Source organism: Rana temporaria, chromosome 1 (genome assembly GCF_905171775.1).
Source record: "Rana temporaria chromosome 1, aRanTem1.1, whole genome shotgun sequence".
Taxonomy (NCBI): domain Eukaryota; kingdom Metazoa; phylum Chordata; class Amphibia; order Anura; family Ranidae; genus Rana; species Rana temporaria.
In genome coordinates this window covers 178,261,245-178,288,824 of record NC_053489.1, presented here as the reverse complement: position 1 = coordinate 178,288,824, position 27,580 = coordinate 178,261,245, and the positions used below count along the sequence as shown (strand labels likewise).

Sequence of the window (27,580 nt, the reverse complement as noted above, 5' to 3'; positions counted from 1 at the left end):
ATTTTTTACTTTTTGCTGTAATAAATATCCCCCAAAAATATATAAAAAAACATTTTTTTTCCTCAGTTTAGGCCGATACGTATTCTTCTACATATTTTTCGTAAAAAAAATCGCAATAAGCGTTTATTGATTGGTTTGCGCAAAAGTTATAGCGTTTACAAAATAGGGGGTATTTTTATGGCATTTTTATTAATATTTTTTTTACTAGTAATGGCGGCGATCAGCGATTTTTTTTTCGGTATTGCGACATTATGGCGGACACTTCGGACATTTTTGATACATTTTTGGGACCATTGGCATTTTTATAGCGATCAGTGCTATAAAAATGCATTAGATTACTATAAAAATGCCACTGGCAGTGAAGGGGTTAACACTAGGGGGCGGGGAAGGGGTTAAGTATGCCTGGGTGTGTTCTTACTGTGGGGGGGGGGGGGTGGCCTCACTAGGGGAAACACTGATTTTCTGTTCATACATTGTATGAACAGAAAATCAGCATTTCCCCTGCTGACAGGAACGAGAGCTGTGTGTTTACACACACAGCTCCCGTTCCCCGCTCTGTACCGAGCGATCGCGTGTGCCCGGCGGCGATCGCGCCCGCCGGGCACACGCACGGGAGTCGGGGGCGAGCGGGGAGCGCGCGCGCGCGCCTCCGGCGGCGCGCACGCGCCCCCTAGTGGCGGCTATACGATAGGACGTATAGCTACGGGCTCTCGCCCAGGAGAGCCGACCTGCCGCCGTATAATGACGGTGGCTGGTCGGCTACTAGTTAAAGCTTTTAGCTTCAAGCTACAAAACACTTAATTGTGAATTAGGGCCAAGTGTTGTACTAAGGGTCATACAGGCACCTTAACATTTTTAGAAATGGACATTGCCTTGCAGTGCTTTTTCTAGATGGTTGCTGATCTTAAAGAGAATATTTATCATGGCTCTCAATACTACTACTTACATAATACAGTAATATTTTTATCTGGCAGAACATTCATGACTCTGGACCAGTAACATTTGTGACTCACATACTGCTGCCACACCCTAAAGCAAATTAATGGCTATGAAATGAACAGTACGAGAGAGCACGTTTTGCAGCCAGCCTGTCACCACTTTGCATCCAGGTTTGGTTTGGCCGGGCATAGACTGATCAAAATTCATCCGATTCAGCAGGAACTACACATTTCTATCCAACTATGGGGTGGCTGGTTGTATGGTAGTCAATTGATAGACTTCCATACAACCAGCCTGTCTTTTCATGTGATTAGTAGCAGCTATAAGCTGCCAGCAGTGGTCACTGTATCCCGATAACCACCTGCTATCAGAATACAATAGCACAGCAGGCGGTAATCCCCCCCCCCCCCATTACAGTCTTTGTTGATAAAGAAAAATTGCAAATTTCCTTGATTTTGCCTAATCCATGGCCAGCCTTGGTAGACTATGAATTGGCATCACACACTGGTCAGCTCCTCCTTTTCCTCAATTCGGGGACTCCGCACTTGATGTCCCCTACCCCAGCGATAAATGCAGCGTTCCCTATCGCCCCCAGAATATCTGAACTCTCCATCTGTAGTTACCTTTGGCTGAATTATACCTCTGCTTTCCCCAGTATACAAAATCTGGATGTTCTGTGGAGATAAGAAAAACCTACTGTCTTCAAAACCACATACTACCTACCCAGTGATTGGCTCCCAGTACAGGCACACATACAGCTGGGATTTCTGATATACAGAAGTTGGTAGGAAAATAACTGGAATAAAGTTCTCTGAATACTTTGTGTAGTTCAAATACAAACTCTATTCAACATAAACTGGGATCTAGTGACAAGAAAAAAAACTCAACTACCATGTATTTATATGCACTGCCATTTGATTGTTAAAATTCCTCACAAAAAAAAAAAAAATTGTTCATTCTCTAAATTCATAGATGCAGTTTTTTTTAATTCTACACTGGGAAAATGAGGCACACACAAAAAAAAGGGCATTTTTTTTTCTTTTTTAATAAGTCATCCAGATGAGAATTATAAGGCTTGTTAAAAAGCCAAAGAAATGTAAAAACCATGTTCTTTGTGATTTCATATGCTGGTTTTTGCTGCTTTATCAAGTTTTCAGCAGTTAAGGCAATATCCAAAGTCATTTAAGGTGACCTCAGGTGGACAACATACCACATTAGCAAGAGAACACAATTTTTTTTTGACTGCTTGCAAACTAACCTCTCATCATTATGAAATCAATGCCTGTTACAAGCATGATGTGCAACATTACATGTACATGGTACATGTTAAAAACATGTTTAAATAAAGCGCTTGACATGGGTATGCAAATATACAGTACAATTTCACAAACGTGAAAAAAAAAAATATGTACAATATGAGGTAACACACACACACAGCACATAAAATGCAATAAAGGTACAGTCAAAGAATAATTTTGAGAAGCAAACTTAAATCCAATAAGAATATTTTGATAAGAAAGTTACTTCCAAAATAGATCAGTGACAAATACATCTTCACTGCACAATCACTAATGTTACCCAAAATATATATTATATACAAATCTGTATATAACACATATATAAACATGGCTTTAAGTCAAGTTAGCGATTACATAACACTGGAAGGAACTCCGTGTATTATACAACAATTCAGTATATCAAAGGTTTCTAGCCAAGGTCATGTGATTTAGGATGGTAGCCAAACTGAAGTTTCGTTCAACTTCAGAAACATCAAATCGATCAAAATATAAAACATGAAAACTATTTCTAATAGCCTTTGAGGTTTTCCAAGTGTGCTTTTTGGCAATAGAACACTTTACATTACTGTAAAAAGCACTGAATTTTTTCTCTCCATAAAATTAACAATGCTTTTTACAAAAATCAACATGTATTAGATTGAATCTGCACATGGTGGGTCACACACACACACTTATGCAGCGGTGCAGTTATTCTGCAGTGCACTGGCTTCTCACCGACTTATCGACAATTGACGTGTGCGTGTCATACACGTGCATATATTCAGGAACACTGACTGCATACCTGCTGTACAGTCTGCATTCCTTACTAAATTAGCAAGGCAACTTAAAGGAACCAATCATGACAGAAATATGGAACCGCCATTGATAACTAGTTTTAGAAGGATGCATATTTCTGGGCTGTTATTACAATTTTTATTTTACGACTTGATGAATCATGGATCTGTGAGAAGAACGTGTACTGTATTGTAAGGTGTCCTGATGTCAGAGGTGCACATGCTTGTTTTGTGGTAGTGACCCACCAGTAAGTAAAATAAGGATTAGTCTACGAGTAAGCACCTTTACAACTAGTGAAATTAAAGCTCCCAGTATTTAATTCTGATAGATTTCCTTTATAGGTCTGTACTGAGGATGTGTGGAGGCTGCTACTGATGACTTATTCTTAGAAATACTAGCTCACTGCCTGTCATGCTGATCTGACAGCTTCAATACTCTTTGTGAATGACTGATTATTCCGATCTGGAGTTCTAACTTCACTCTAACTTGTACGATCTGCATGCTTGTTTCAGGTCAGTTAGGGAAAGTATCGCAGTCAAGTAACTATCTATACAAGGACATCAGCAATAGATGTTGCAGTAAGTCTCTACATGAAGGTTTCCTTCTTCCTTGGGAACTGAGGTGCAGCCTACTATTCCGAGCTTACGATCCCAGTGTAACTTATCAGCTTTGGTACAGAAATGATATTTGATCATAAGGACTGTTAGGAAAACTGGTCAAGTGGTACACGGTAACTTGATGAATGTAATCTTAATATGTAGTGATTGGTTGTTCTGGCAACTCCTCCACTTTTGTTCTAGTTGTCCCAGTTTACATAATACAGCCCAGTAGCGAGCCCCACTTATTGAAAAATTGTGAACTTTGTACTGTTTGTATTTCCCTATTGCCAAATTCCAAAAGTTACACCTGTGCTGTAAAAACGCCAGCAGCAACATGTATATTTGGATCAAGTGGGTTTCTCTAGGGCAACACAGTTGAAATAACTGATAAATAAGGCTCAGTGTTGTTGCTGCACAGCACACAAGTCATGAGGCAAACACACTGTTACATATGTGCCTACACCCCCCAAAGCATGCAAGTGTATAAGACTAGAATTGGAATATAGCATTTGAGGCAAGTCCCTTCTGTAAGCAATACCTAAGCATTAGACAGTAGTGGTTCCTATGAAGACCCCAGTCTTCATTTGTGGACAGCATTTCATTACTTTCAGAACAGGCCTTTGAAAATACACTGAAAAGTAAATTGCAGTCCTGCCAGCAGGATACAGTGCAACAAATCATTAGTCCTAGGATTGTACAGGAATACAAAAATAAAATTTGTAGCAGATGTTTCAGGCATCTCAGTCTGTATATTCAGCTACAATCGAAAGAAGAACAGTGATGTCATCTGGCTTTCCTCCTGAAAAAAAAAAAAAAAAAAAGGTTAGTGAACATTGTCAGTATCATGTGAGGTTATTACAACAGCCTCAGGTCAGCATACCAGCATGTAAAATACATGTTTACTGGTACGTTCTCCTCCAAAGGGATTTTGGAACATTCCATAAAACATACATGAAAACTCATGCAGCGTGTATACAGAGTTAAAGTGACACTAAACTACAGAATTTTGCAAAGATAAACCATATACATTTGCTACTTGATGGCCCTGCAATCTTTTTTCCATTAGTTTTATACTGTGTTTTTCTGTCTCCTTGTAACATTATCTGTAGACAGTCAAACCCCCCCCCCCCCAATGTGTTTGACATGAGCAGCGCACATTAGTTGCAGTAATATGCACTGCTCTTTGAACACCATATCCCCTAGTTCATAGAAAGAGCAATTCAGAAAGGGTGGTTACGTTTCGAACATAGCCACCCTCTAACAGAAAGCTGGATCACAGCAGCAAAAAAAAAAAAAAAAAAGAAGGATTTGGAGGAGAGAGCAATAGAATCTACTTTTAAGTACATGTTTGAATAGATTTTGTCCTCCTTTAAAAGTAACCCAACATTCATGGAACATACAGTCCTCATTGATTTGCTGTAGCCCCTTGAAGTTCTTAGGCAAGCACATTTCTGTGTGTGCTAGTGAAAAATCTGCAGCTTCCAAAATTGTAAAAATCACGTGTTAAAATCATTTATGGCTTCTCAATTAAAAGGTAATAATCAATCCTATGATTCCTCCATCTCTGGCATGAGAGGCTACCCAATATCTTCTGTGCAATAGGTGTTTATCTCGTATTTATTCAACTCGAGAAATGACTGTACTCAAAACCAAATTCCATTCTTATATAAAACATAGGAGGTTCTATTTGTGTTAATGTGCACAGGTGAGAAGGGGGTCTTCTACTCTTTTTATATTGGGGTTTACACAAAATAGAAATGGCAACAAGAGGGAGAAAAAGGTCACTTTTTTCCCTGCAAGGTAAAGTCATAATATGCTAGTACATTATGTACAACTTGCCTTAAAAACAAAGCTGTTGCAGCGTAGTGATGTCAGCGCTGCAGCTGCTTCCATTTTCCTCCGACTTGCTTCTGGATTCACTTGCTCTGGCCCTGGCCATTCACGGCACAGGGTTCGGAAAGAGCGGCACCGGTGGCTATTCCCTCAGAGCGCATGCGCCAGTGAGGTCACTGGCTGCATTTAATGTAAATATCTCCTAAATGGTGTAGGTTTAGGAGATATTTACATTACCTATAGGTAAGCCTTATACCTATAAGTAAATGTCATAAGAGGAAGTGTACTACCTCTTTAATGCATTTACTATGGAGATGTAATAAACTTAAACACTACTGGCAAGGGTTGGTTACAACTTTGAATGCTCTATATGATATTGCCCCGACTACCGAGCCCACTTTATGCATCCTAGGATAGATCGATCCAAATGCTTTCAATCCTAACCTCTCACCTACAGTTTTAAAGCCTGGTACACTACTAGTATCCTTCCGTTCAACTCTGGTTGAATATAAAAAAAAAAAAAAAAAAAAAAGACACCCAAGGTAGGAGACGATGTACTAACAATCTGATGATATTACAGCAATCTCCCCTGCTGTTCTATTGTATTCAGAAAGAGCCCACCCCCCCAGAACTCTCCGATCAGTGTTTTTAGCCATTGATCGGTCAGCCTTTTCGGTCCTGACCATTCGTCAGAAGCCGACCGGTTGCCATACACACAGGCCTGAACGTTAGAGGACATCAGCCAGTTCAATAGAAACCAGCAGATGTCTCCCGATATCCGGCACGCATGAATTAGACTTTAAGGCCTCTTTTTATTGCACAAAAGCCTCACGGTGGGTATCTGCTACTCTGTAGACTACTGGATTTCTGATATGTATATAAATTGTAACACACTTATCAAGTTTGACACAATCTGGTCCAACTGGATAGATTGGATGTGCCCTTTTCTTGCTTTCTAATGCTGGTAACTTTAGTGTTTTCTGTGCGATAATTGCCAATTCATTCCGTACTGCTGAGGCATAAGAAATGCGCCTATTTAATATTGACGCTCCACGTGTTTTGTGCTCCACTACACTTCCTGTGCATCTTTCTCTTTTGCCTTCCATTGTGTTGCAGAGTATTTCTATTTTTTAAATATCAGAAAATCTTTAAAAAAAAAAATAAAAAAAAAAAAGCACACATTCATAATATAAAATAGGCTTGAATGCCTTTATGATAAAAAAAGAAGAGGCCCAATGTCGTTTTGCACAAATGTTATCACTTTTATGGAAAACCTGACCATCAAGCAGGGATAATGCTAAATATGGAAGGAAAGTCCCTCTATTAGGCCCCAGAAAAGTAGACTGACAAAAAGAAAGAATGAGGAAATGGGGGTTGAGGACCAAGGTGGTGGGATGGAATGTGGGGGAGGGTAAAATGAGGGTGTCGGAAAGTGAGAAAAACAATTGGTTTGTTGGTGGCAGCCTTGATTGGATCCCTGAAGTGCAACAGGACCTGGAAAAAACTGGGTGCTGTAGAAGGCCATGTGGTTCAATTGCAAAGAAAGAGGAAAACCTGTAGGCTTGCCATGGGAATGTGGTATTCAGGTGAAAAGAATAAAATCTAAATTAGAACCACATTTTGTGGAATTGGTCTTAAGGATTTAAAGGCTGCCATGAGATCTTCTAGACTAGATATTTGATTTTTACTTTATTTAGCCAAATAATTGGTGGGTGTGAGGTCTCTTTCCAGACAAGTGAACCCTAAGGCCTCATTCATACGTGTGCAACCTGAACAAAAACACATATTTTTTAGCAGAGAAACTAGAGAATAAAATGGCGATTGTTGCAATATTTTATGTCACAAGGTATTTGTGCAGCGGTTTCTTAAAACGCAACTTTTTTGGAAAAATTTACTTTCGTGAATAAAAAAAAAAAATCAAAAAGGAAAGTTAGCCCAATTTTTTTGTATAATGTGAAAGACGTTACGCTGAGTAAATTGATACCAAACATGTCATGCTTTATAATTGCACGCACTCATGGAATGGTGACAAAAATCTCCATAGGCGACGCTTTACATTTCTTTTACGGTTACCAGGTTAGAGTTACAGAGGTCTACAACTAGAATTACTGCTCTCGCTCCGACGATCGCGGCGATATCTCACATGTGTGATTTGAACACAGTTTACATATGCGGGCGCGACTTCCGTATGCGTTTTCTTTGCTGCGCGAGCTCACGGCGTCAGGGGCACTTAAAAAAAATCGTATTTTATTTGGTTTTATAAATATAAAAATTGTGCATTTTTTTTTGATCACTTATTGCTGTCACAAGGGATGAAAACATCCCTTGTGACAGTAATAAGTGGTGACAGGTACTCTTTATGGAGGGATCGGGGGTCTAAAAGACCCCCAATCCCTCCTTTGCACTTCAAAGTATTCAGATCGCCAAAAAACGGCGATTCTGAATACTGTGTATTTTTTAAAATCCGGCGCCATTGGCAGCCGAGTAACCCGGAAGTAACGTCATGACGGCGCTTCCGTGTTTACATTGAAGAGACTGAATCATAGACATTTGAGGCTTCGATTGAGTCTCTCTATAGGCGCCGGAGGTGGCGCGTCGTGGATCGGGACTCCAGGTGGGAAGGGAGGCCCGGTAAGAGTAAGGAAAGGGCAGAATATGTCCCCTCCCGCTCCTATGGGATAACCAAGCGACTTTTAGCTGCATCGGTTGTTATCCCTGGAAAGCCAATCGCCGGCTCTAAAAGATGATACCGGGATGATGCCTGCAGCTGCCCCGAAAGCCGAGAACGCACATCTGCATACGCTTAGCGGGAAAGGGTTAATACCTTGAGAGCGACGTGTTTTGCCCATTCTTCTTTGCAAAATGGCTCAAGCTCTGTCAGATTGGATGGAGATCGTCTGAACAGCAATTTTCAAGTCTTGCCACAAATTATCAATTGGATTTAGGTCTGGACTTTGACTGGGCCATTCTAACCCATGAATATGCTTTGAGCTAAAGCACAGGTGGCAAACACAAGGCCCGCGGGCCGAATCCGGCCCGCCAGGCCTTATGTGGCCCATGCAGTGGCCGCCAGCCTCCACCTCCTGTTCTCACCAGCCGATTACCGTTGTCACGAACAGGTCTTCTTGGCAACCGAAGTAAACACTTCCTCCGCTCTCCTTCAGTCTCCAACGGCGCCGCAAGTGCTGCACCTGTGCCGTACAGGGCGGGCATTAGCCGCCGGAGACCTTCCTTGGCAGGACACCGGCTGTGTGTGTAGCTGAGCATATGCGCCGTCATCTATCCGGCATAGCCCGTCATTGGCAGAGGTACCTGAAGGCTCCGGCGGCTGTGTGTTCCAACCTGCATCCGGCGGCTGTGTGTTCCAACCTGCATTCGGTGGCTGCATCTTGAAGGAGGGGTTTTGGAGGACTTGTAGCAGTACTGGCCATGAAAGGCCTAGTTAGACTTACCGGTGACGGTATTTCTAAGAGCCTTTCAGGACAACCTTGGAGAGCGCAGCTCCGCCTCTTCTGTAGGAAACACCCACAGGCTTTAAATCCCTCCTCTTCCACCATGGCTTCAGTTATTGTGTGGCCTCCGGCACTGGAAAACAAAGCACAGAGAACCACAACACCATGATAGATACATACTTTACTTTTTTATACACATTTAGGGAGGGAAATAGCGGTTGTCCTGAAAGGCTCTTAGAAATACCGTCACCGGTAAGTCTAACTAGGCCTTTCTCAAATCGCCTTTCAGGACAACCTTGGAGAGGATAACCAAGTAACTTACCCTAAGGTGGGACTACTGCCTGCAGTACCTTCCTGCCGAAGGCTTGATCTGCGGCCGACAGTAAGTCCAACCTGTAGTGCCGAATAAAAGTTGAGAAACTGGACCAAGTAGCAGCCTTACAGATCTGATCAGGCGTAGCACCGGCCCTTTCGGCCCAGGAAACTGCGGTTGACCTTGTAGAGTGCGCAGCGATCCCAGAAGGAGGAACTTCTCCTTTTGCTTGATAGGCTTCAGAAATTGCTTGTCTAAGCCATCTACCGAGCGTACTCTTAGAAGCTTTTTCCCCTTTACGGGAACCAGAGAATACCACAAAAAGAGCGTTTGATTTCCTGAACTCCTTGGTGACGGAAAGGAACTGTAACAGACATCTCCTTACATCCAGTGTATGGAAAGCTTCTTCTCCTGCATTAGCCGGAACTGAGGAAAATGTTGGTAGAATTATTTCTTGCGACCGATGGAAAGTTGAGGCCACTTTCGGTAGGAAGGCTGGATCCGTTTGAAGGACCACTCGGTCTGGCAAAACTCTAAGGAAGGGTTCCTTAATTGCTAGAGCTTGTAGCTCACTGATTCTCCTTGCTGATGTAATGGCAACTAAAAAAATTGTTTTAAGAACTAAATTTTTTAACGATGCACTCTGTAAAGGTTCAAACGGAGCTCCCGTGAGACCTTGCAAAACAATAGATAAGTCCCAACAAGGGAAAACTTTGAGGGCTATCGGCCTATTTCGAGCCAGAGCCCTAAAAAATCTAGAAATTAAAGTTTCTTTGGACAAAGATCTTTCAAGATAAACTGAGAGAGCCGCTACCTGTGTTTTCAGGGTGCTGGCGGCTAGACCTTTCTCCATTCCTTCATGGAGAAATTCCAGAACTGAAATAGTACTCTTGATTTCGAAATTTTTGGAAGAACACCAGGAGTTAAATTTCTTCCATACCTTGAGGTAGATGGACCTAGTTACCTCTTTTCTACTTGATAGTAGAGTTTTAACTACTTTATCAGAAAGTCCTTTAGATTTTAGAAGGTCTTCTTCAGAAACCAAGCACTTAGATGTAGCCTGCTTGCTTCCGGATGGCACACAGAGCCCTGTGTCAATAGATCCTTTCTGTATGGTAATCTCCAGGGAGGTTTTGAGGCCAGGTTCAAAAGTGTTGCAAACCAAGGCCTTTTTGGCCAAAAAGGAGCAATCAGGAGCAAGTTGGTGTTTTCCTCCCTGAATTTCCTTAGGACCAGAGGGATTAGTGGAAAAGGGGGAAAGGCGTAACACAGCCGGTAATTCCATGGGTGTGCTAAGGCGTCTATCCCCACTGCCTGATCCATTCTGTGAATCGAAAAGAATTCCTGGACCTTCGCATTTTGTTGACTTGAAAACAGGTCCACTTGGGGATGACCCCATTCCTCCGATATCATATCGAACACCTCCTGGTTCAGACTCCATTCTGCTTCCACCACTCTTTTTCTGCTTAGCAGATCTGCTAGGAGATTTTGTGATCCCTTCAGGTGGACTGCCGATAGGGAGGCCACATTTATTTCCGCCCATGACAGAAGTTGATTGGCTAAGTCCATGAGCCCTTTGCTCCTGGTTCCCCCTTGCTTTAGCACATAGATCACTGCTGTCGTATTGTCTGACAGAATCTGTACATGATGTCCTTTGACCTCCTGTTGAAAAGCTATCAGACCCAAATGAATGGCTTTCAATTCTCGCCAATTTGACGATTTTCTTGCCTCTATTTTTGACCACGTGCCTTGAGCGGTTTGACCCTCCAGGTGGGCTCCCCAACCCCAGGAGCTTGCGTCGGTTGTTAGACGCTTGTCCAGGGGAAAAAACCATGGGAGACCCTTCGTTAGATTGGAAGGGTCCCTCCACCACCATAGTGCTCGTTTCACTTTCGCAGATAGTCTGAAACGTTTCTCGAACGGCACCTGGTGTGACCAGACCTGCAAGATGTTTTTCTGAAGTGGTCTGGAGTGTAGTCTTGCCCACTGGACTGCTGGAATTGTAGCTGTAAGAAGGCCCAGAACTGACATAACTGTTCTGACTGGTACTGAAAGGTTCGTCTGGATCTGACCCACTGCTGAAAAGATTTTGTCTATCTTTTCCTGAGGCAGGAACACCTTTTGCACTACTGAGTTTAGGGTGTAGCCCAGAAACCTCATCTCCCGAGAGGGATCTAGATGCGATTTTTCTAAATTCAAAATCCAACCTAGATTTTTGAGATGAGTCTGTGACGTTTGGAGGTTCGTCACAAGCTGATCCCTGGAATCTGCGAAAAATAATAGGTCGTCCAGGTATGGTACGACCGAGATCCCTCTCAGTTTTAGAGGCTCCAGGGCTTCCGCCATAATCTTTGTGAAAACTCTGGGGGAAGATGACAGGCCGAATGGTAGGGCCCTGAATTGGAGATGCCATACTGATGTTCCCAGATTGATGGCCAGGCGAAGGAATTTTTGGGAAGCTGGTGCTATTGGCACATGTAAATAGGCATCCCTTAGGTCCAGGGATGCCATGAAGCAGCCTGGAGACAACAATTTTGTGATGGAGTAAATTGTGTCCATACGGAAGTGTTTGTACCGTATTGATCTGTTCAGGATCTTTAGATTCAGAATCAACCGGTATTTGCCTGAAGGTTTTTTTACAAGAAAAATATGGGAATAAAACCCCCGACCCTCCTGCTGTTTCGGGACCTGGATAATGACTTCTTGTTGAATCAGATCCTGTAAAAGGTTCATCATGGCCGAAGCCTTTTCTTGGTCTCTTGGAAGGGCTGTAATGTAAAACCTGCTTGGCGGACACTCCGAGAATTCCAGTTTGTAACCTTGTGAAATGATGTTCTTTACGAAAGGGCTTGTGGATATTTGACTCCACTGAGGGAGAAAGGATGACAGTCTTCCCCCTACTGGAGTAGTTTTGTCATTTGTCTTTAGGGGTTTGATCTGGAGGAGATCTGAAGAGAACCCCACCTCTTCCCCTACCCTTTTGAGGGATCCAACGTTTTTTGTTGACATCTTCTCTATTTTTGTAGGGTTGTTGAACAGCACGAAAATTCTTTTTAAACGCCTGTTTCTTCTTGGCTGGGAAAGCCTTCTTTTTATCGGCCGTTCTATCTAAGACTGTTTCCAGGTCTGGCCCAAAAAGAAAATCCCCTGAAAAAGGGATGCCACAAAGTTTAATCTTTGAGGCTGTATCCCCTGACCACGTTTTTAGCCAGACTGCACGCCTAGCTGAATTGACAAGTGCCGAGGATCTGGCTGCCATTTTAATTGATTCGGCTGATGCATCAGCCATGTACTTAATTGCATTAAGGATTAGAGGAAAGGAGTCTAAAAGGTCTTTCCTATGGGTGCCTGCTTCAATGTGGCCCTTCAGTTTCTCTACCCAGCATTCTAGGTTTCTTGCTACCACCGTGGAAGCCATGGCTGGTTTTAGGCTGGCGGATGCGGAGTCCCAAGCTTTTTTAAGGAGAGCATCTGCTCTTTTGTCCATCGCATCTTTTAAGACCCCCATGTCTTCAAAGGCCAGATCTGTGCTTCTAGAAACCTGTGAAAAGGCAGCATCCACTCTGGGTTTCTTATTCCAAACCTCGGTTTCTTTATTTTCAAAGGGAAATCTTCTCTTAAGAGATTTAGGTAGGAAGGGACCTTTTTCCGGGTCCTTCCATTCTTTCTTAACTGTGTCCGATAACACTTTATGAACAGGAAAGACTCTATGTTTGGAGTCATCCATACCCTGGTACATCTTATCATGGACTGATAGTTGTACTCTTTCCTCCTGAATATCAAGGGTAGTGTAGATTGCACCTAAAAGTTCATCCACATCTTCCAGGGATAATTTATATTTAGAGGTTCTGCTTGTATCCTCTTCTTCCTCTTCCTCAGAGTCTATAAGTGAGGGAAGAGTACTTGTCCCTTCATCCCCAGAGTCCACCACTACTGGTCTGGAGGTGGAAGCTCTTGGGCTTGCTGGTGGTTGCTGGGGCTCAGTATGGACCGAACTCTGTACTAGCATGGATTTAACTGAACTAAGTGAGTCCGAGAGTTCCCTGACTGATGAAAATAATTCTTTAATTTGTTGAGAAGATTCCTCTTCAACTAGGTCTTTAATACATGATCTACACATGGCTTTCTGCCAAGAGTCTCTCAAAGGGTTTTTACAGGAAGGACATTTCCTTTGGCTTGGTGGATTTGCTGGTTTAGTTTTACTAGCAGTTTTCTCCTGAAACGAGAAAATTAAACTGATTTAAATCAAAGCTCTATTAGCTTAAGCAAGGGAAAAACACCACCGTGCCAATACCACCACCAGAGTAAAAAATGTCCCCTTTAAGAAGAAAGAAAAAACATAGCAACCACCAGAGATTCTGCTAGATGGCCCAGCACAAGCTTCCATCAGAGCAGAGCAGGCTCCCATAAGGAGGAAACAACAAAACACAACAGTAGTAAGCCCATAAGGATAAGAATAAAGGCACCATTGTACCCCTCTTACCTGGGCCTGACCGGTGCTGACGGCGCCTGCATCCGCCATCGCTGTAACTCTTTCCTCCATTGCAGAGAGACAGCTGTAGAGGAAAACGCTGGGTTTTTGAGTTTCCCGGGCTCCGCGTCATCAATAGGAGCTGGAAACGGAAGCGCCGGTCAGAGAACCCGCCCTCTAGTCCCTGCGTTCCAGGCGCCATGAGCCACGAGCGCCACGCCTCCACAGGAAACGCCGCGTCGCCGGCGTGACGTCACCCGCCAGACCGGGACCCGGAACCGACATGCAGGACATGTTTCTTTGCAAAGAAACGGTACCTGCCCGACCACCGGGGCCAAGACCTGCGGACTCCGGGCACCAGACGCAGCATCCCCTATGGATCCTAAAGCTCCCGTGAGCAGGCGAGACCAGAGGACTCCGGAGCATCCCCCCTTAAAGGTACAGTGGGGGAGCTGGGATGGTTTAGTCACAACCTCACCAAGAAGGCAAAACAATGAGGGAAAAGCCTGTCTCCAGCCTTGGAGAGAACGCAGCTCCCTGGCTCCAACCTGATGCTTCCACCATGGCGGAGGAAACACAATAACTGAAGCCATGGTGGAAGAGGAGGGATTTAAAGCCTGTGGGTGTTTCCTACAGAAGAGGCGGAGCTGCGCTCTCCAAGGTTGTCCTGAAAGGCGATTTGAGAAAGCATTCTTGTAAATGGCATCTTACACCAGGTAGGAGAGTGTACAGATGTGAGGTTTGCTTTGGAAGGTGGGGACGAGGAGGACTGTGGAGGTGTGTAGCAAGATGTGTTTAGAGGTGGGGGATAGAAGCAGAGTGCTGGGTGCAGGGGTCAGAAGCCAAGAGGAGGGGTGGAAGCGAGATGTTGCACATTGGGCACAGCGCACTCCTGAACCCTGCACTCTGTACATAGCGCACTCTGTAGGGATACATAATCCTGACGTAGTCCTGAACCCTGCACTCTGTACGTAGTGCGAACCAGATACAACCGGACCTTTGAAGGCAACCACACTGCTGATGCGGCCCTCAACTAAATTGAGTTGGACACCCCTGATCTAAAGCATTCCATTGTAGCTCTGGCTGTATGTTTAGGGTCGCTGTCCTGCTGGAAGGTGAACTTCCACCCCAGTCTCAAGTCTTTTACAGACTAACAGGTTTACTTCTAAGATTGCCCTGTATTTGGCTCCATCCATCTTCCCATCAACTCTGACCAGCTCCCTGTCCCTGGTGAACAAAAACATCCCCACAACATAATGCTGCCACCACGTGTGTTTATTTTCCGCCACACATAGCTTTTTGACTTTAGGCCAAACACTAAAATTTTGGTCTCGTCTGACCAGAGTACCTTCTTCCACGTTTGCCGTGTCCCCCACATGGCTTCTCGCATACTGCAAACGGTACTTATCGCTTTTTTCAGCAATGGCTTTCTTCTTGCCACTCTTCCATAAAGACCTGGGCCCGGATTCACAAAGACTTACGCCGTTGTAAGTCCGAATGCGGCGCTGTCGTATCTATAAGCGTATTCTCAATCTGAGATACGCTTATCTGTTGCTAAGATACAACCGGCGCAAGTCTCCTACACCGTCGTATCTTAGCTGCATATTTACGCTGGCCGCTAGGGGCGTGTACGCCGATTTACGCCTAGAATATGAAAATGCCGTAGATACGCCTAGTCACGAATGTAAGTACGCCCTTCGCAATTAGTTACGCAAGACATACGCCAGTGTAAAGATAAAGCTGCTCTCTAGGTGGTGCAGCCCATGCAAGGTATGGACGCCGGAACAAGCGTATCTTTTTACGTCGTTTACGCAAGTCTTACGTGAATGGGACTGTGCGTAGGTTACATTCATGTCACAGGCATTGAGCCGGCGTATCTTAGAGCGTAAATTCGACGCGATACTGAGCATGCGCGCATGCGCCGTTCGTTCGGCCATGCATCTACATGGGATCACGCTTAATTTAAATACAACACGCCCACGACCTGCCTACTTTGAAATACGCGCGCTTACGCTGGCTCATTTACGCTACGCCGCTGTAACTTAGGACGAAAGTGCTTTGTGAATACTGCACTTGCCTCTCTAAGTTGCGGCGGCGTAGCCTAAATAAGATACGCTACGCCCACAAAAAGTTACGCCGCCCTACGTGAATCTGGGCCCAGATTTGTAGAGTGCACGATTGATGGTTGTCCGTGAACAGATTCTCCCACCTGAGCTGTGGATCTCTGCAGCTCCTCCAGAGTTACCATGGGCCTCTTTGGCTGTTCTCTGATTAAGGTTCTCCTTGCCTGGCCTGTCAGTTTAGGTGACCATGTCTTGGTAGGTTTAAAGTTGTGCCACACTTTCCATTTTCGGATGATATTAAAACAGTTCCCAGTGGGATGTTTAAAGCTTGGGATATTTTTTTAATAACCTAACCCTGCTTTAACCACTTAAGGACCGCCTCCTGCACATTTACGTTGGCAGAATGGCACAAGCACGTACGTCCTCTTTAAGTGCCCAGCCGTGGGTCACGGGCGCGCGCCCGCGACCCGGTCTGAAGCTCCGTGACCGCGGGGCCAACGGACCCGATCACCGCTGGAGTCCCGCGATCGGTCCCCGGAGCTGAAGAACGGGGAGAGCTGTGTGTAAACACAGCTTCCCCGTTCTTCACTGTGGCGCCGTAAACGATCGTGTGTTCCCTTTTATAGGGAAACACAATCGATGACGTCGCATCTACAGCCACACCCCCCTACAGTTAGAAACACTAATGAGGTCACACATAACCACAAGGGGGCGCTGAAGGGGTTAACTCCCAAACTGTAATTGTCATTTTCACAGTAAACAATGCATTTTTAATGCATTTTTTTTGCTGTGAAAATGACAATGGTCCCAAAAATGTGTCAAAATTGTCCGACGTGTCCGCCATAATGTCGCAGTCATGGGGGGGGAAAAAAAAACGCTGATCGCCGCCATTAGTAGTAAAAAAAAAATTAAAAAAAATTAATAAAAATGCAATAAAACTATCCCCTATTTTGTAAATGCTAAAAACTGAGGAATTTTTTTTGGGGGGGGGGGGGATATTTATTATAGCAAAAAGTAAAAAATATTGAATTTTTCTCAAAATTATTGCTCTATTTTTGTTCATAGCGCAAAAAATAAAACTGCAGAGGTGATCAAATACCACCAAAAGAAAGCTCTTTTTGTGGGGGGGGGGGGACAAAAAAAGACACCAATTTTGTTTGGGAGCCACGTCACACGACCGCGCAATTGCCAGTTTAAGCGATGCAGTGCCGGAATTGCAAAAACTGCCCGGGTCCTTGACTTGCATTTTGGTCCGGGTCTTAAGTGGTTAAACTTCTCCATAATAACTTTATCCCTGACCTGTGATGACGTTTGTTCACTACGGTTCTCTAACAAACCTCCGAGGGCTTCACAGAACAGCTGTATTTATACAAAGGTTAAATTACACACAGGTAGACTCCATTTATTAATTAGGTGACTTATGAAGGCAATTTGTTCCACTAGATTTTAGTTAGGGGTATCAGAGCAAAGGAGCAGAATACAAATGCACGCCACACTTTTCAGGTTTTTTTCCCATCCACTTCACAATTATGTGCCACTTTGTGTTGGTCTATTACATTAAATTTGAATAAAATACATTTACGTTTTTGGTTTTAACATGACAAAATGTGGAAAATTTCAAGGGGTATAAATACTTCAAGGCACTGTGTGTGGAGAGCCAATCCGGGAATTTTTAAGCCTCAAGTGCTGGCTATAGGAGCCTTGACTTCGAAAAAATAAAGATGGCTCGGACAGTAAAACTTGTCTTAATGAAAACATTTGATTTTATACATTGCTTGTTTTGCAACACTGTAAAATATTCAGGTTCGGTGGTAAAATCATGAAACAGCCACTTGTATATTTGGAATGAGTAAAGCTTCTTGAACATCAAATCCCAGGCTTACCTCTGACATTCAGTCCATAATCGCATGCAAATTGTGCAAATGGCGACATGTAATTGGGATCATAGGCTAGATCATGAGCTTGCTCTGCAATGCTGCGGGCTGTCTGCTGTATACTTTCATAGTTTGCATTCTGGAGGAAAGCAGAAAAAAAGGAATACCAATATAAGCATGTTCTTTCAAAGCATGTTGTGCAGATAAAAGAGGAAAATAATTCTAAAGCCTCGTACACACGGCCGGACATCAAACAAACTTTCCCTTGGATTTTTGTCCGAAGGGAGTTGTCTGCAAACTTTCCTAAAACTTTCCCAACATCACATGGTTTTTCTGCTCTTTACCGCCACCCTTTGTTTTAACTTCTGCTATTGTTGGTTGATTTTGAACATTCGTTCTGAGCATGCGTATTTGCACTTTGTACAAAAGTCCGATGGCTTGCGGTACACACGGTCGGACTAGGCACCATCAGACTTTTGTTGCCGAAAAGTTTGTCCGTTTGCAGACCGAACTTTTTGTCCGGTGAAACCCGAAAAAGTTGGTACGATGGAGCGTACACACGATCGGACAAATTTGAAAACTTGCAGATTTTGAAGTTTGTTGGTAAAAAGTCCGACCGTGTGTACGGGCCTTAAGATGTTATCTATAGCATGAAAATGAAATTTCATAAACAAAAAAACAAACAAAACCAACCAACAAACCAACACATGTAAACACTGGTATTGTATTATAAAGCCGTTACTAAAATGTATAGGTCTTATTTGTTGCATGGCCGTGTGCAATAGGGTGGTCATTAATGTAGAAATAGACCTCTACTTCTGGAATGAGGGGCAAGGGGGCTAGCCGATATGCAGAAGATGTTAGACCAGCAACAGCTCCCAGTCCTCTAGTCTGCTTTGGCACCATAACTCAAAATTGGCTCTTCACACTTGCCATGGAAAAAAGGAACCACCCCAAATTCACTGCTAAGGCGGGCAGTAACAGATCTTGTCAAGTGCATTATTTGTCCAAGCTTTGAGGACCTCCCCTTCCTGCCAGCACTACCAATGTGGTGCAGGCTGCTGTTGAAGAGCCACTCTGATAAGACTGACCCCCACACAACCTAGACTCCTTTCCTTCCCAGAGATCTTTCTGCAAGGAATTTCCCAATTTGGGCCAGCACCTGAGCTGGATGTGGATGAGATGGATGCACATCTCCATGCATACATCCACACACTACCCGCACAATTGGACCCAGAGAAAAATAGATCAAGCACAACAGAGGGCCATAAAGCAGATCTGCCCCCATCACTATAGAGAAGGTTGCCAAGCTTTTCTTTGACGCCCACCTCAACACCCGCCCCTCTGAACCCAGTTCCCTCACAAGTACTCAGATCTTCCTGTTACTTCTTTAATCTCTTTCTACTGGCATCACCGCAAAACCTACACTGGTCACTTCTACACTTAAAAAGCCCCACATGGACCCCACCAGTCTAAACAACCCAAGAACCATGTCCTTGATCCCATACACATCCAAACTATTAGAAAACCTAGTCTACAACTAACTGAGCTGGTACCTCACCGATAACCTCCTTGGCCCTTTACAGTCTGGCATTTGCCTACATCATGCCACAAAAACCAATGGCCACTGCTCAGTACTGCCAATAGACCTTTCTGCTGCATTTGACACAGCCATCTCCTCAAAAAACTCCATTCTGACACCTCTTTTGGGGATTCGGAAACCAGTGGCTAGATTGGCAAACCAAGATCTTGACAAGTATCGTTTCCCACTTTCCGGAGCCTCAGCTGTGGATATTGAGGTCACGGCTGGGACTCCCTCCTCCCCCCTGTCATCTGGCCAGTAGGAGAAAGGAGCGGGCCTCAGGCATGCGGGTACCCCTAGCCGAAATGGCGGCGGCAGCTGATTAAAAACATCAGCTGCGGTGCCAACAATGCTGGACTCCAGGACAGCCAAGTGTCGCATTAAAAGCCAGCAGCTGCAGTATGTGAAGCTGATGGTTTTTCTTTTTTTGGGCAGACCTCTGCTTTAAGCGGATAACAAAAACCATGCTAAAGCCCGGTACACACTGGCTGATGAACTGGCCAACTTTACATGTACCGTTGTCTGACTGGCTTCAGTAAAAACGGGGGATCACGTGGATCTGGTAAGGAGAAAGGCATATCATCTGGTGGTGGAGTTTGCACGTTGCAGATGGTGGATGAGCTTTCAAGCACTGGTGGACTTTCTATATACGAACTCTAGATTTAGCGTGATTCTAATTATCTAAATCTACACTATACTGTGTTCTATATCAGAGGGGAATCGCTGCTTATATTCATAATTTTTGTGTTGCATTTTAGCGCAGTTTTTCTACACCCTTTTTAGATCACATTGTATGGCAAGATTGCTGCAGAAAGAAGTGAATTCTTACTGGTTCGCATAGTTTTGTGGCCACTGTATAGAAAGAAGCAACTGACCCCCTATTACCTCAGTCCATATGAATGCTCTCAATGACTGCATCATGAATGAATGAATGAAAAACTTATATAGCGCGGCACATGCGAACTGAATCGCTTCTGGGCGCTTGATGGTTCCTGTCTCTTGACATCAAAAGAGCAGAGTTTTAATCTGTCTTCTGAAGGCCAGGTGGTTTTCCTCCAACCGAATGCTGGTTGGTAAAGCGTTCCATAGTCTTGGACCCTGGAATGCAAACCTTCTTTCTCCTTTGGATTTGTATCTGGCTTTGGGTACCTTGACCAGGTTTTGGCCCGTAGATCGCAGAAGGCGATTGGAATTGTGGGGTTCTATCTTGTCGCAAAGATATTGCGGAGCCTTCCCATGGATGCACTTATGTGTCAGACAGAGTGCTTTAAAAGCAATTCTGTCCTTTACTGGCAGCCAGTGAAGGGTTCTCAGTGAAGGTGAGATTGATTCCCATGTTTTTTTCCCAGTCACAAGTCTGGCGGCCGTATTCTGAACGACTTGCAGACGAGAGATTTGGTACTTTGGGAGTCCGAGGTAAAGAGCATTTGCGTAATCCAATCTGGAGTTCACAATTGTTCCCACCACGACTGCTACGTCTTCCTTAGGGATAAATGGGATAAGTCTGCGTAGTAGGCGCAGCAGATGGTGAGAACTGCTGACTACTGAGCCTATTTGTGCATCCATTGTCATGTAGGTGTCAAAAATGACCCCAAGACTTTTGACTTTGGAGCTAGGGGTGATGGTTTGGCCCAGAATGGGCGGGGGTGTCCAGGTTGTTGCCAGTTGACTCTTGCGACTGGCCTGAAACAGGAGAAGTTCTGTTTTGGAATTGTTGAGTTTAAGATAACTCTTAGACATCCAGTTTTCTATCAAAGAGAGACATTTCTCTAAACTGGAATGATGATCCTTTTTGTTGCAGATGCGAAAATACAGTTGCGTATCGTCTGCATATGAGTGATAGAGTAGTTTTTGGCTACTGATAATATCAAAGAGAGGGCGGAGATAGATATTGAAAAGCACCGGTGACAGGGGGGATCCTTGGGGGACTCCGCAGGACACCGTGCGCCTCTCAGATACGAAAGATCCCAGTTTAACTGTTTGTGAACGGTTTTCCAAGAAGGAGGAAAACCATGGTATGTCACCTTCTGCGACTCTGGCTACCTCAGCCAGACGCCTCAGTAACAGTTTTTGGTCTACCGTGTCAAAGGCTGCGCTTAGGTCCAGCAGAACCAGGAGACAAGATTCTCCTTAGTCTGCGGCCTCAAGGGCGTCGTCCCATATTTTGAGTAAAGCTGTTTCTGTCCCGTGTCCGGGACGGAAGCCTGATTGTAATGGATCCAGTAGATTATGGGTATCTAGATGCTGTTGCAGCTGTTATACCACTGTTTTTTCCAGTACCTTGGAGAAGACATTTAGGCCTGTTATGGGGCGACGGTGAGTTGGGTCCTTGGGGTCGAGGGTCGGTTTTTTCAAGATGGGCTGGATTGTGCCCTCTTTCAGCAGGGAGGGCACTATGCCTTCCTTAAATGAGTGGTTTATAAGCTGCGTGATAGGTGGTGCCAGGATGTCAGCACATTCCTTCAGCAGTTTAGTGGGGATAATATCATTGGGCGCTGTGCTGTTTCGCAGAGTACCGATGAGATTTTTTGTAGCATCGATGGAGATGGGTTTCAGAGTGAACTTTGTTGCCTGTAGAAATTTTCTCTGGGTGTTGTGTGGTGGGCTGAGGGGGGTATTGTTTTGCAGAATGCTTTCCCGGATTCCCTCAATTTTATTGATGAAGAAATCCGATAATTCATCACAAAACTCTTGGGTGTCTGAATTGGGGGCTTCAAGGCATCCTGGATTCATGGTCTGGGTGACCATCTTGAAAAGTTCACTGGGGGCGGTTTAGGGCATTGTTGATCGCCATAGAAAAATGTTGTTTCTTGGCTTTGAAGATTTCTTTATGATATTTTCTTGTTATTGTCTTGTAGGTGATGAGGGTTTTCCTCTGAAGCGCTTCTTTTCCAGGCGGCTTCCGCCCTTCTGCGCTCTTGCCTCAGTAGTGACAGCTGGTTGTTGAACCAGCCGGACTTTTTTTTCTGGGTGCGGGTGCCACTAACTAGATTAATACATTTGAGGAGACCTGCATCCATGAATGACTGGTTTGCAATTCTGGATTGGAGCTTTCTGGCAAGAAAAAAAAAAAAGCAAAAAGCAAAAATTTAAACCTTGTACAAAAAAAAAAAAAAAAAAAAAAAAAATGCTCTATATGAGCGTTTTTTCTGCCAAGGGAACTGGCTTTTTTTCTTCTTTAACCCAAGTGTGCATGGAGCCTCAATATGACTAGTCTGTTATGCCTTCTGTCATCCACACAGAACAGGTAGGGTTTGTCAGATAAGCCGAAGAACATATAAAAACAAAATTTGAACACAAAACTGCAATCTGACCATGTCCTAAAGGCATTTGACAGAGTTAGCAGCCAACTCCTTAAATACTTTCACTCAACTGAACTTCGGAGATAATATTGCCAAAATAATAACCCAATACTTCACACTATCGGCTAGGATTAGGACCGACGTCAGCTTCACGAATCCCTTCTACATTTTCAAAGACTCCTGCCAGGTTGCACAATGAAGCATCTATCAGTGGCCCTGCAAATAACCCATATATTAAAAGCATCCCCCAAGCTAAATTTCACATGTTGAACATCTCCCTCGCCTATGCAGAAAATTCACAATAAGCTTACTCCTATCCATTCAAATCTCAACCTTGCCAGACAAAGTCTCTAGGTTCCAAACGGACTTAACACCACCTCACATATGATCAAAGCAGATGTCAACTGAGCATTCCTTCCACGGTCTTGGTCAAGAATTATAATTAAAATGGATATCCTACCAAAAAGTTTCTATATTTGTTCCAGATAGTCCCCATTACACTTTCATGCTCCTTTTTCCATCGACTTATAATCATATCTAGTTTTCTCCACCAGACCCAGAATGAATTAGAAGACTTTGCTTAAAAGAAAATAGAGTGGGTTTACTGAACTTTGAGGCCACTATCTCAGTAGATTGGTTCCAACACTCAAACACAACAATGAATGCAAAGACAATTTGATCTCTCTCTCTGATCAAACCTAAAGCATCCTTATGGAACACACACACACACACAAAGGGAAGAAGTATAAAGGATTACATTTGATTGGTTGGGCATACCTTTAACTTTTTTAACTCCTGAAGAATCATGTAGTCAGGCATGTTATCAAAAAGTCCATCAGTGGCTGTAAGAATGATGTCACCGAGCTGGACATCAAATGAACTACTGTCTGCAGCATCAGGGCTGTTAAGAGAATAAAAAAAAAAAAAACCCTTTAGTAAATCATAGTTTGTATTAGTACCTCTATAGCTCATCCAATTATATACAAAGAAAGTGGTGTTTAATTCCCATTACTTTTAGTTTTGCAAGTATAGAGTTTCATATACAGTGCATCTGGAAAGAATTCACAGCGCTTCACTTTTTTTCACATTGTTATGTTACAGCTAGGAATGCACCGATACTGGTATCTGTGCCAATACTAGGCATTTTCGTGAGCATCGGTACTCACAAAAATGCTCGATACCGGAAGTGACGTTGCGTGGGAGCGGACCACCTCCCCTCCGGACAATGCCATGCCATCCCCCGCTCATTCTTCCCGTCATCACGTGGTGCAGGCCTGTCTGGCTTCCTGTTTTAACAGCCCATCAGCCTGTCTCCGCACACCTCCCTCCTCCAGCTCCCGGCCACATAGAGCACTGGATCCGGGCTCTCCCCGAAGCTGAGGCAGAGAACAGGTATGTGAAGACACTGTACATCCTATCCTGTTGTACTGAGCAGCAGGGCTCTCTCCCTCCTCCTTGCAGCCCCCAACTGTCTCCTGTACCATGCCAATGCCTGCAGCCTCCGACTGTCTCCTGTACCATGCCAATGCCTGCAGCCTCCGACTGTCTCCTGTACCATGCCTGCAGCCCCCGACTGTCTGTTGCCTCCTCCTTCCGTCTACCAGCTGTCACCCCTGCCCCCATGTTCCCCAATAACCCTCCTATCCCCATCCTTCCCCCACCCCCCCAGCGATTACATCCCTTTCCATCCCAACTCTCCCACCCTACCCTCAACTACCGCGACCTCCCAAACCACCCCTTTTCCTAGGCGATAGGCATCGGCGAGTACATGTCAAGTATCAGTACTCTTACTCGGTGTCAAAAAAGTGGCATCGGTGCATCCCTAGTTACAGCTTTATTCCAAAATGGATTAAAATGTATTATTTTCCACAAAATTCTACAAGCAATACCTCATAATCACAACATGAAAGGAGTTTGTTTGAAATCTTTGTATATATATATATATATATATATATATATATATATATATATATATATATATATATATATATATATATATAAAAATATAAACAATTAATCTTTGTTTCACCAGACCATTTTGTTCCTCATGGTCCGAGAGTCCTTCAGGTGCCTTTTGGCAAATTCCAGGTGGGCCGTCATGTGCCTTTTACTGAGTGGCGGTTTCAATCTGGCCACTCTACCACACAGGCCTGATTGCTGCAGAGATGATTATTCTTCTGGAAGGTTCTCCTCTCTCCACAGAGAAACGCTGGAGCTCGGTCACAGTGACCACTGGATTCTTGGTCACCTCCATGACCAAGGCCCATCTCCCCCGAAAGCTCAGTTTGGCAGAGCGGACAACTCTAGAAAGTGTGGAACCTCCTGGTGGTTCTAAACTTCTGTTTGCGCATAATGGAGGCCACTGTGCTCATTGGGGCCTTCAATACTGCAGATTTTTTTCTGTACCTTTTCCCAGATCTGTGCCTCCATAAAATCCTGTCTCGGAAGGTCTACAGACAATTCCTTAGACTTCAATGCTTGTTTGTGCTCTGACATGCACTGTTAATGGTGGGACCTTATATAGATAGGTGCGTGCCTTTTCCAAATCACATCCAATCAACTGAATTCACCACAGGTGTACTCCAATCAAGTTGTAGAAACATCAAGAATGATCAATGAAAAACAGGATGCTCCTGAGCTCCATTTTGAGTGTCATGGCAAAGGCTGTGAATACTTATGTACATGTACATGATTTTTTAAATTTTTAAGAAATTTGCAAAGATTTTAAACAAACTTCTTTCACGTTGTCATTATGTGGTATGGTTTGTAGAATTTGAGGAAAATAAAGAATGAAATAAATTTTGGAATAATGCTGCAACATAACAAAATGTGGAAAAAGTGAAGCTCTGTGAATACTTTCCAGATGCACTGCATAAAAATAATAAAAAAATAAAAACTGGGGATTTGCTAGAATTCACATTTTTGTTTATTAAAACATTGTCAATTACAAATCAAGGTTCAGTTCAATGGTCAAGCTCCTGCTGAATGTGCACTGTGTGCCAATGCTGTCTGCTCATGTGATTGAGCTCTCCCACACACCCTATGAGCAGCCTGGTTTCTGTACACTCCCATTAAAAAGAGAGCTTGCGGCCAAGTGTGGAGCTGCTTTCCTTTTGCAAGGACACTATGTGCTGCTGGAATTTCTTTTTACACTGATGTGAAAGCAACATGAGACCACTTTGATCACATGCCCAGTGTTCTGTGCTAAGGAAACGAGAGGTCAGATAGAAGCCTTGCTCATGTGTCGGAATAAAATACATAATTTACACTGATTTTTATCCCAAAAAATGGGGCAGCCTGTAAATTAAGCTACAAGTCCCTGATCACACTGGCTGTATTCAGGGTTTATAGATATAAAAACAACAATTGGTAAACTTCAGGCAGTCTGCCAATATCAAGACACACACAAAAGAAGGAAAAAAGTGCCGCTTAAGGAGGGGTTGGGGGTAAGCTGTACTCTTTTTTAGGAAATTGGCAACTATGGTCTGTTACTTATCTTCAAATATGTTATTACAATTGGATGCATGTTTTAAAGTGCTGTTAAAAAAAAAAAAAACAAACTATAGCACATACAGGAGACATACCTGTCACTAAGAACAACTCCCTCAGCTTCAGGCGGTGCTATTGACAACTGGAATGGAGTGTTGAAGTAATGTTGCTGTTCGTCTGACCGATGTACAACTTCTCCTGCTCGTACCACTAGAAACCCAGAATCACCCAAGTTTGCTGTGTGTAATCGATGACTTGTTCTATCGAGAATCACTAGACAAGCAGTGCTGCTTCCTTAAATAAAGAGGCAGAAATGGCAATCATATTAGGCTTCTACTCATGTATTTCTGATCAAGGCCTACAATCAGTACACGTTGGCAACATTGTGATCAATACAGTACAAAGAAAAATAAATGTAGTGCAGCAACTCTTAATAAATCGGATAGCCAAACATCAGCAAAAAAATATAGAAAACTATACTAGATGCTAGATTTTGTGGGCAGGGCCCAAGCAGCGGTTCGGTCTGAATGGACATGTAGAGCAGTGGCTCAGGAAAAAACCTGCTTGGGTGCCCCCAGAATAAGCCGCTTGCTCTGGGGGCACTCAGTAGGAGGGGCAGGAGCGCTTGCGGGGTACCTAAGAGGAGGATCACAGTTGCACTGTACAAAACCACTACACAGAGTATGACTTTTTTTTTTTTTTTTGTAAAAACAAAAAAAAACACATTGCCTTTAATATCACCTCAAACAAAATGCTGACCAATATGAACTATTAATCATGAAAATACTGACTTGAAATAGGTCAACCATACATTTCCCCCAAGGGTATTCTTGCTCAAAATGCAAGATTAAAAAATGCAGAGCCCAAAAGCACAAAAATACATTTGTGTTTATTTGCCGTGCTTCTCGCACTTGGGGCATCCCATTAAAATCAATGGGTTGTACAAAGCATGAAAATGTGCATACACCTGACATGCTATAAAGTGTGAATGGCAGCTAAAATTGTTTGAAGTGTAAGCAATGCATTTTTATTCCCCTCACAGCATTTTTACACCATTTAAAAAATCTACAAAAAGAATGTGAATCTGTTGAATTCCGCAACCAGCTTTTGTCTCTACACTATACATGGTTTTCTTTGTAGCAAAACCAGCTTTTAGGCTTACCATAAATGTTACAATCTGACTATACAATCGTACTTTAAAAATGTATTGAAAATTTAATATGGGGACCTAATCAAGCTATGAAAATCAATCTGTACAAGGCCCTTGCAAGACATGGGTCGTCAACTTAAGGCTTATTGGACTTACCAGTGCATATTGGGTGTTGCTCCATGTGTTCACATACCCTTCCCTTGCACATTTACTGTAGTCAACATATTAGACCATAGCTGAAAGAGAATCTTTTGCATGCCAATACGATTATATTATGGGAGTAAAGTCCTCATCTGCAGTAAACTACAACAGATTTTGACTGTTCAAACTAGAGAAAAACATGCAAAGTGTGATCTAAGAACAAGGTCATGCCGAATTGTGCCCGCTAGCATCACGCTGTGAAAATCATCACAGAAACAACAGCAAAGAGCTAGCAGGTTA

The 27,580-nt window shown here is 43.6% G+C and overlaps 1 protein-coding gene across 1 annotated transcript in view; it reads right to left on the bottom strand.

Annotated features, from left to right (window-relative positions):
* Positions 1 to 1,964: 1,964 nt before the first annotated feature.
* PPTC7 (protein phosphatase targeting COQ7) overlaps positions 1,965 to 27,580 on the bottom strand; it is a 55,905-nt gene continuing 30,289 nt past the window's right edge. Inside the window, exons 3-6 of the mRNA XM_040346640.1 lie at positions 26,085 to 26,283; positions 23,278 to 23,401; positions 17,626 to 17,755; positions 1,965 to 4,409 (exon numbers count right to left, since the gene is read on the bottom strand). Of these exons, the coding sequence (XP_040202574.1) occupies positions 4,351 to 4,409; positions 17,626 to 17,755; positions 23,278 to 23,401; positions 26,085 to 26,283 (512 nt within the window). The 3' untranslated portion in view covers positions 1,965 to 4,350. The remainder of the gene's footprint in view (positions 4,410 to 17,625; positions 17,756 to 23,277; positions 23,402 to 26,084; positions 26,284 to 27,580) is intronic.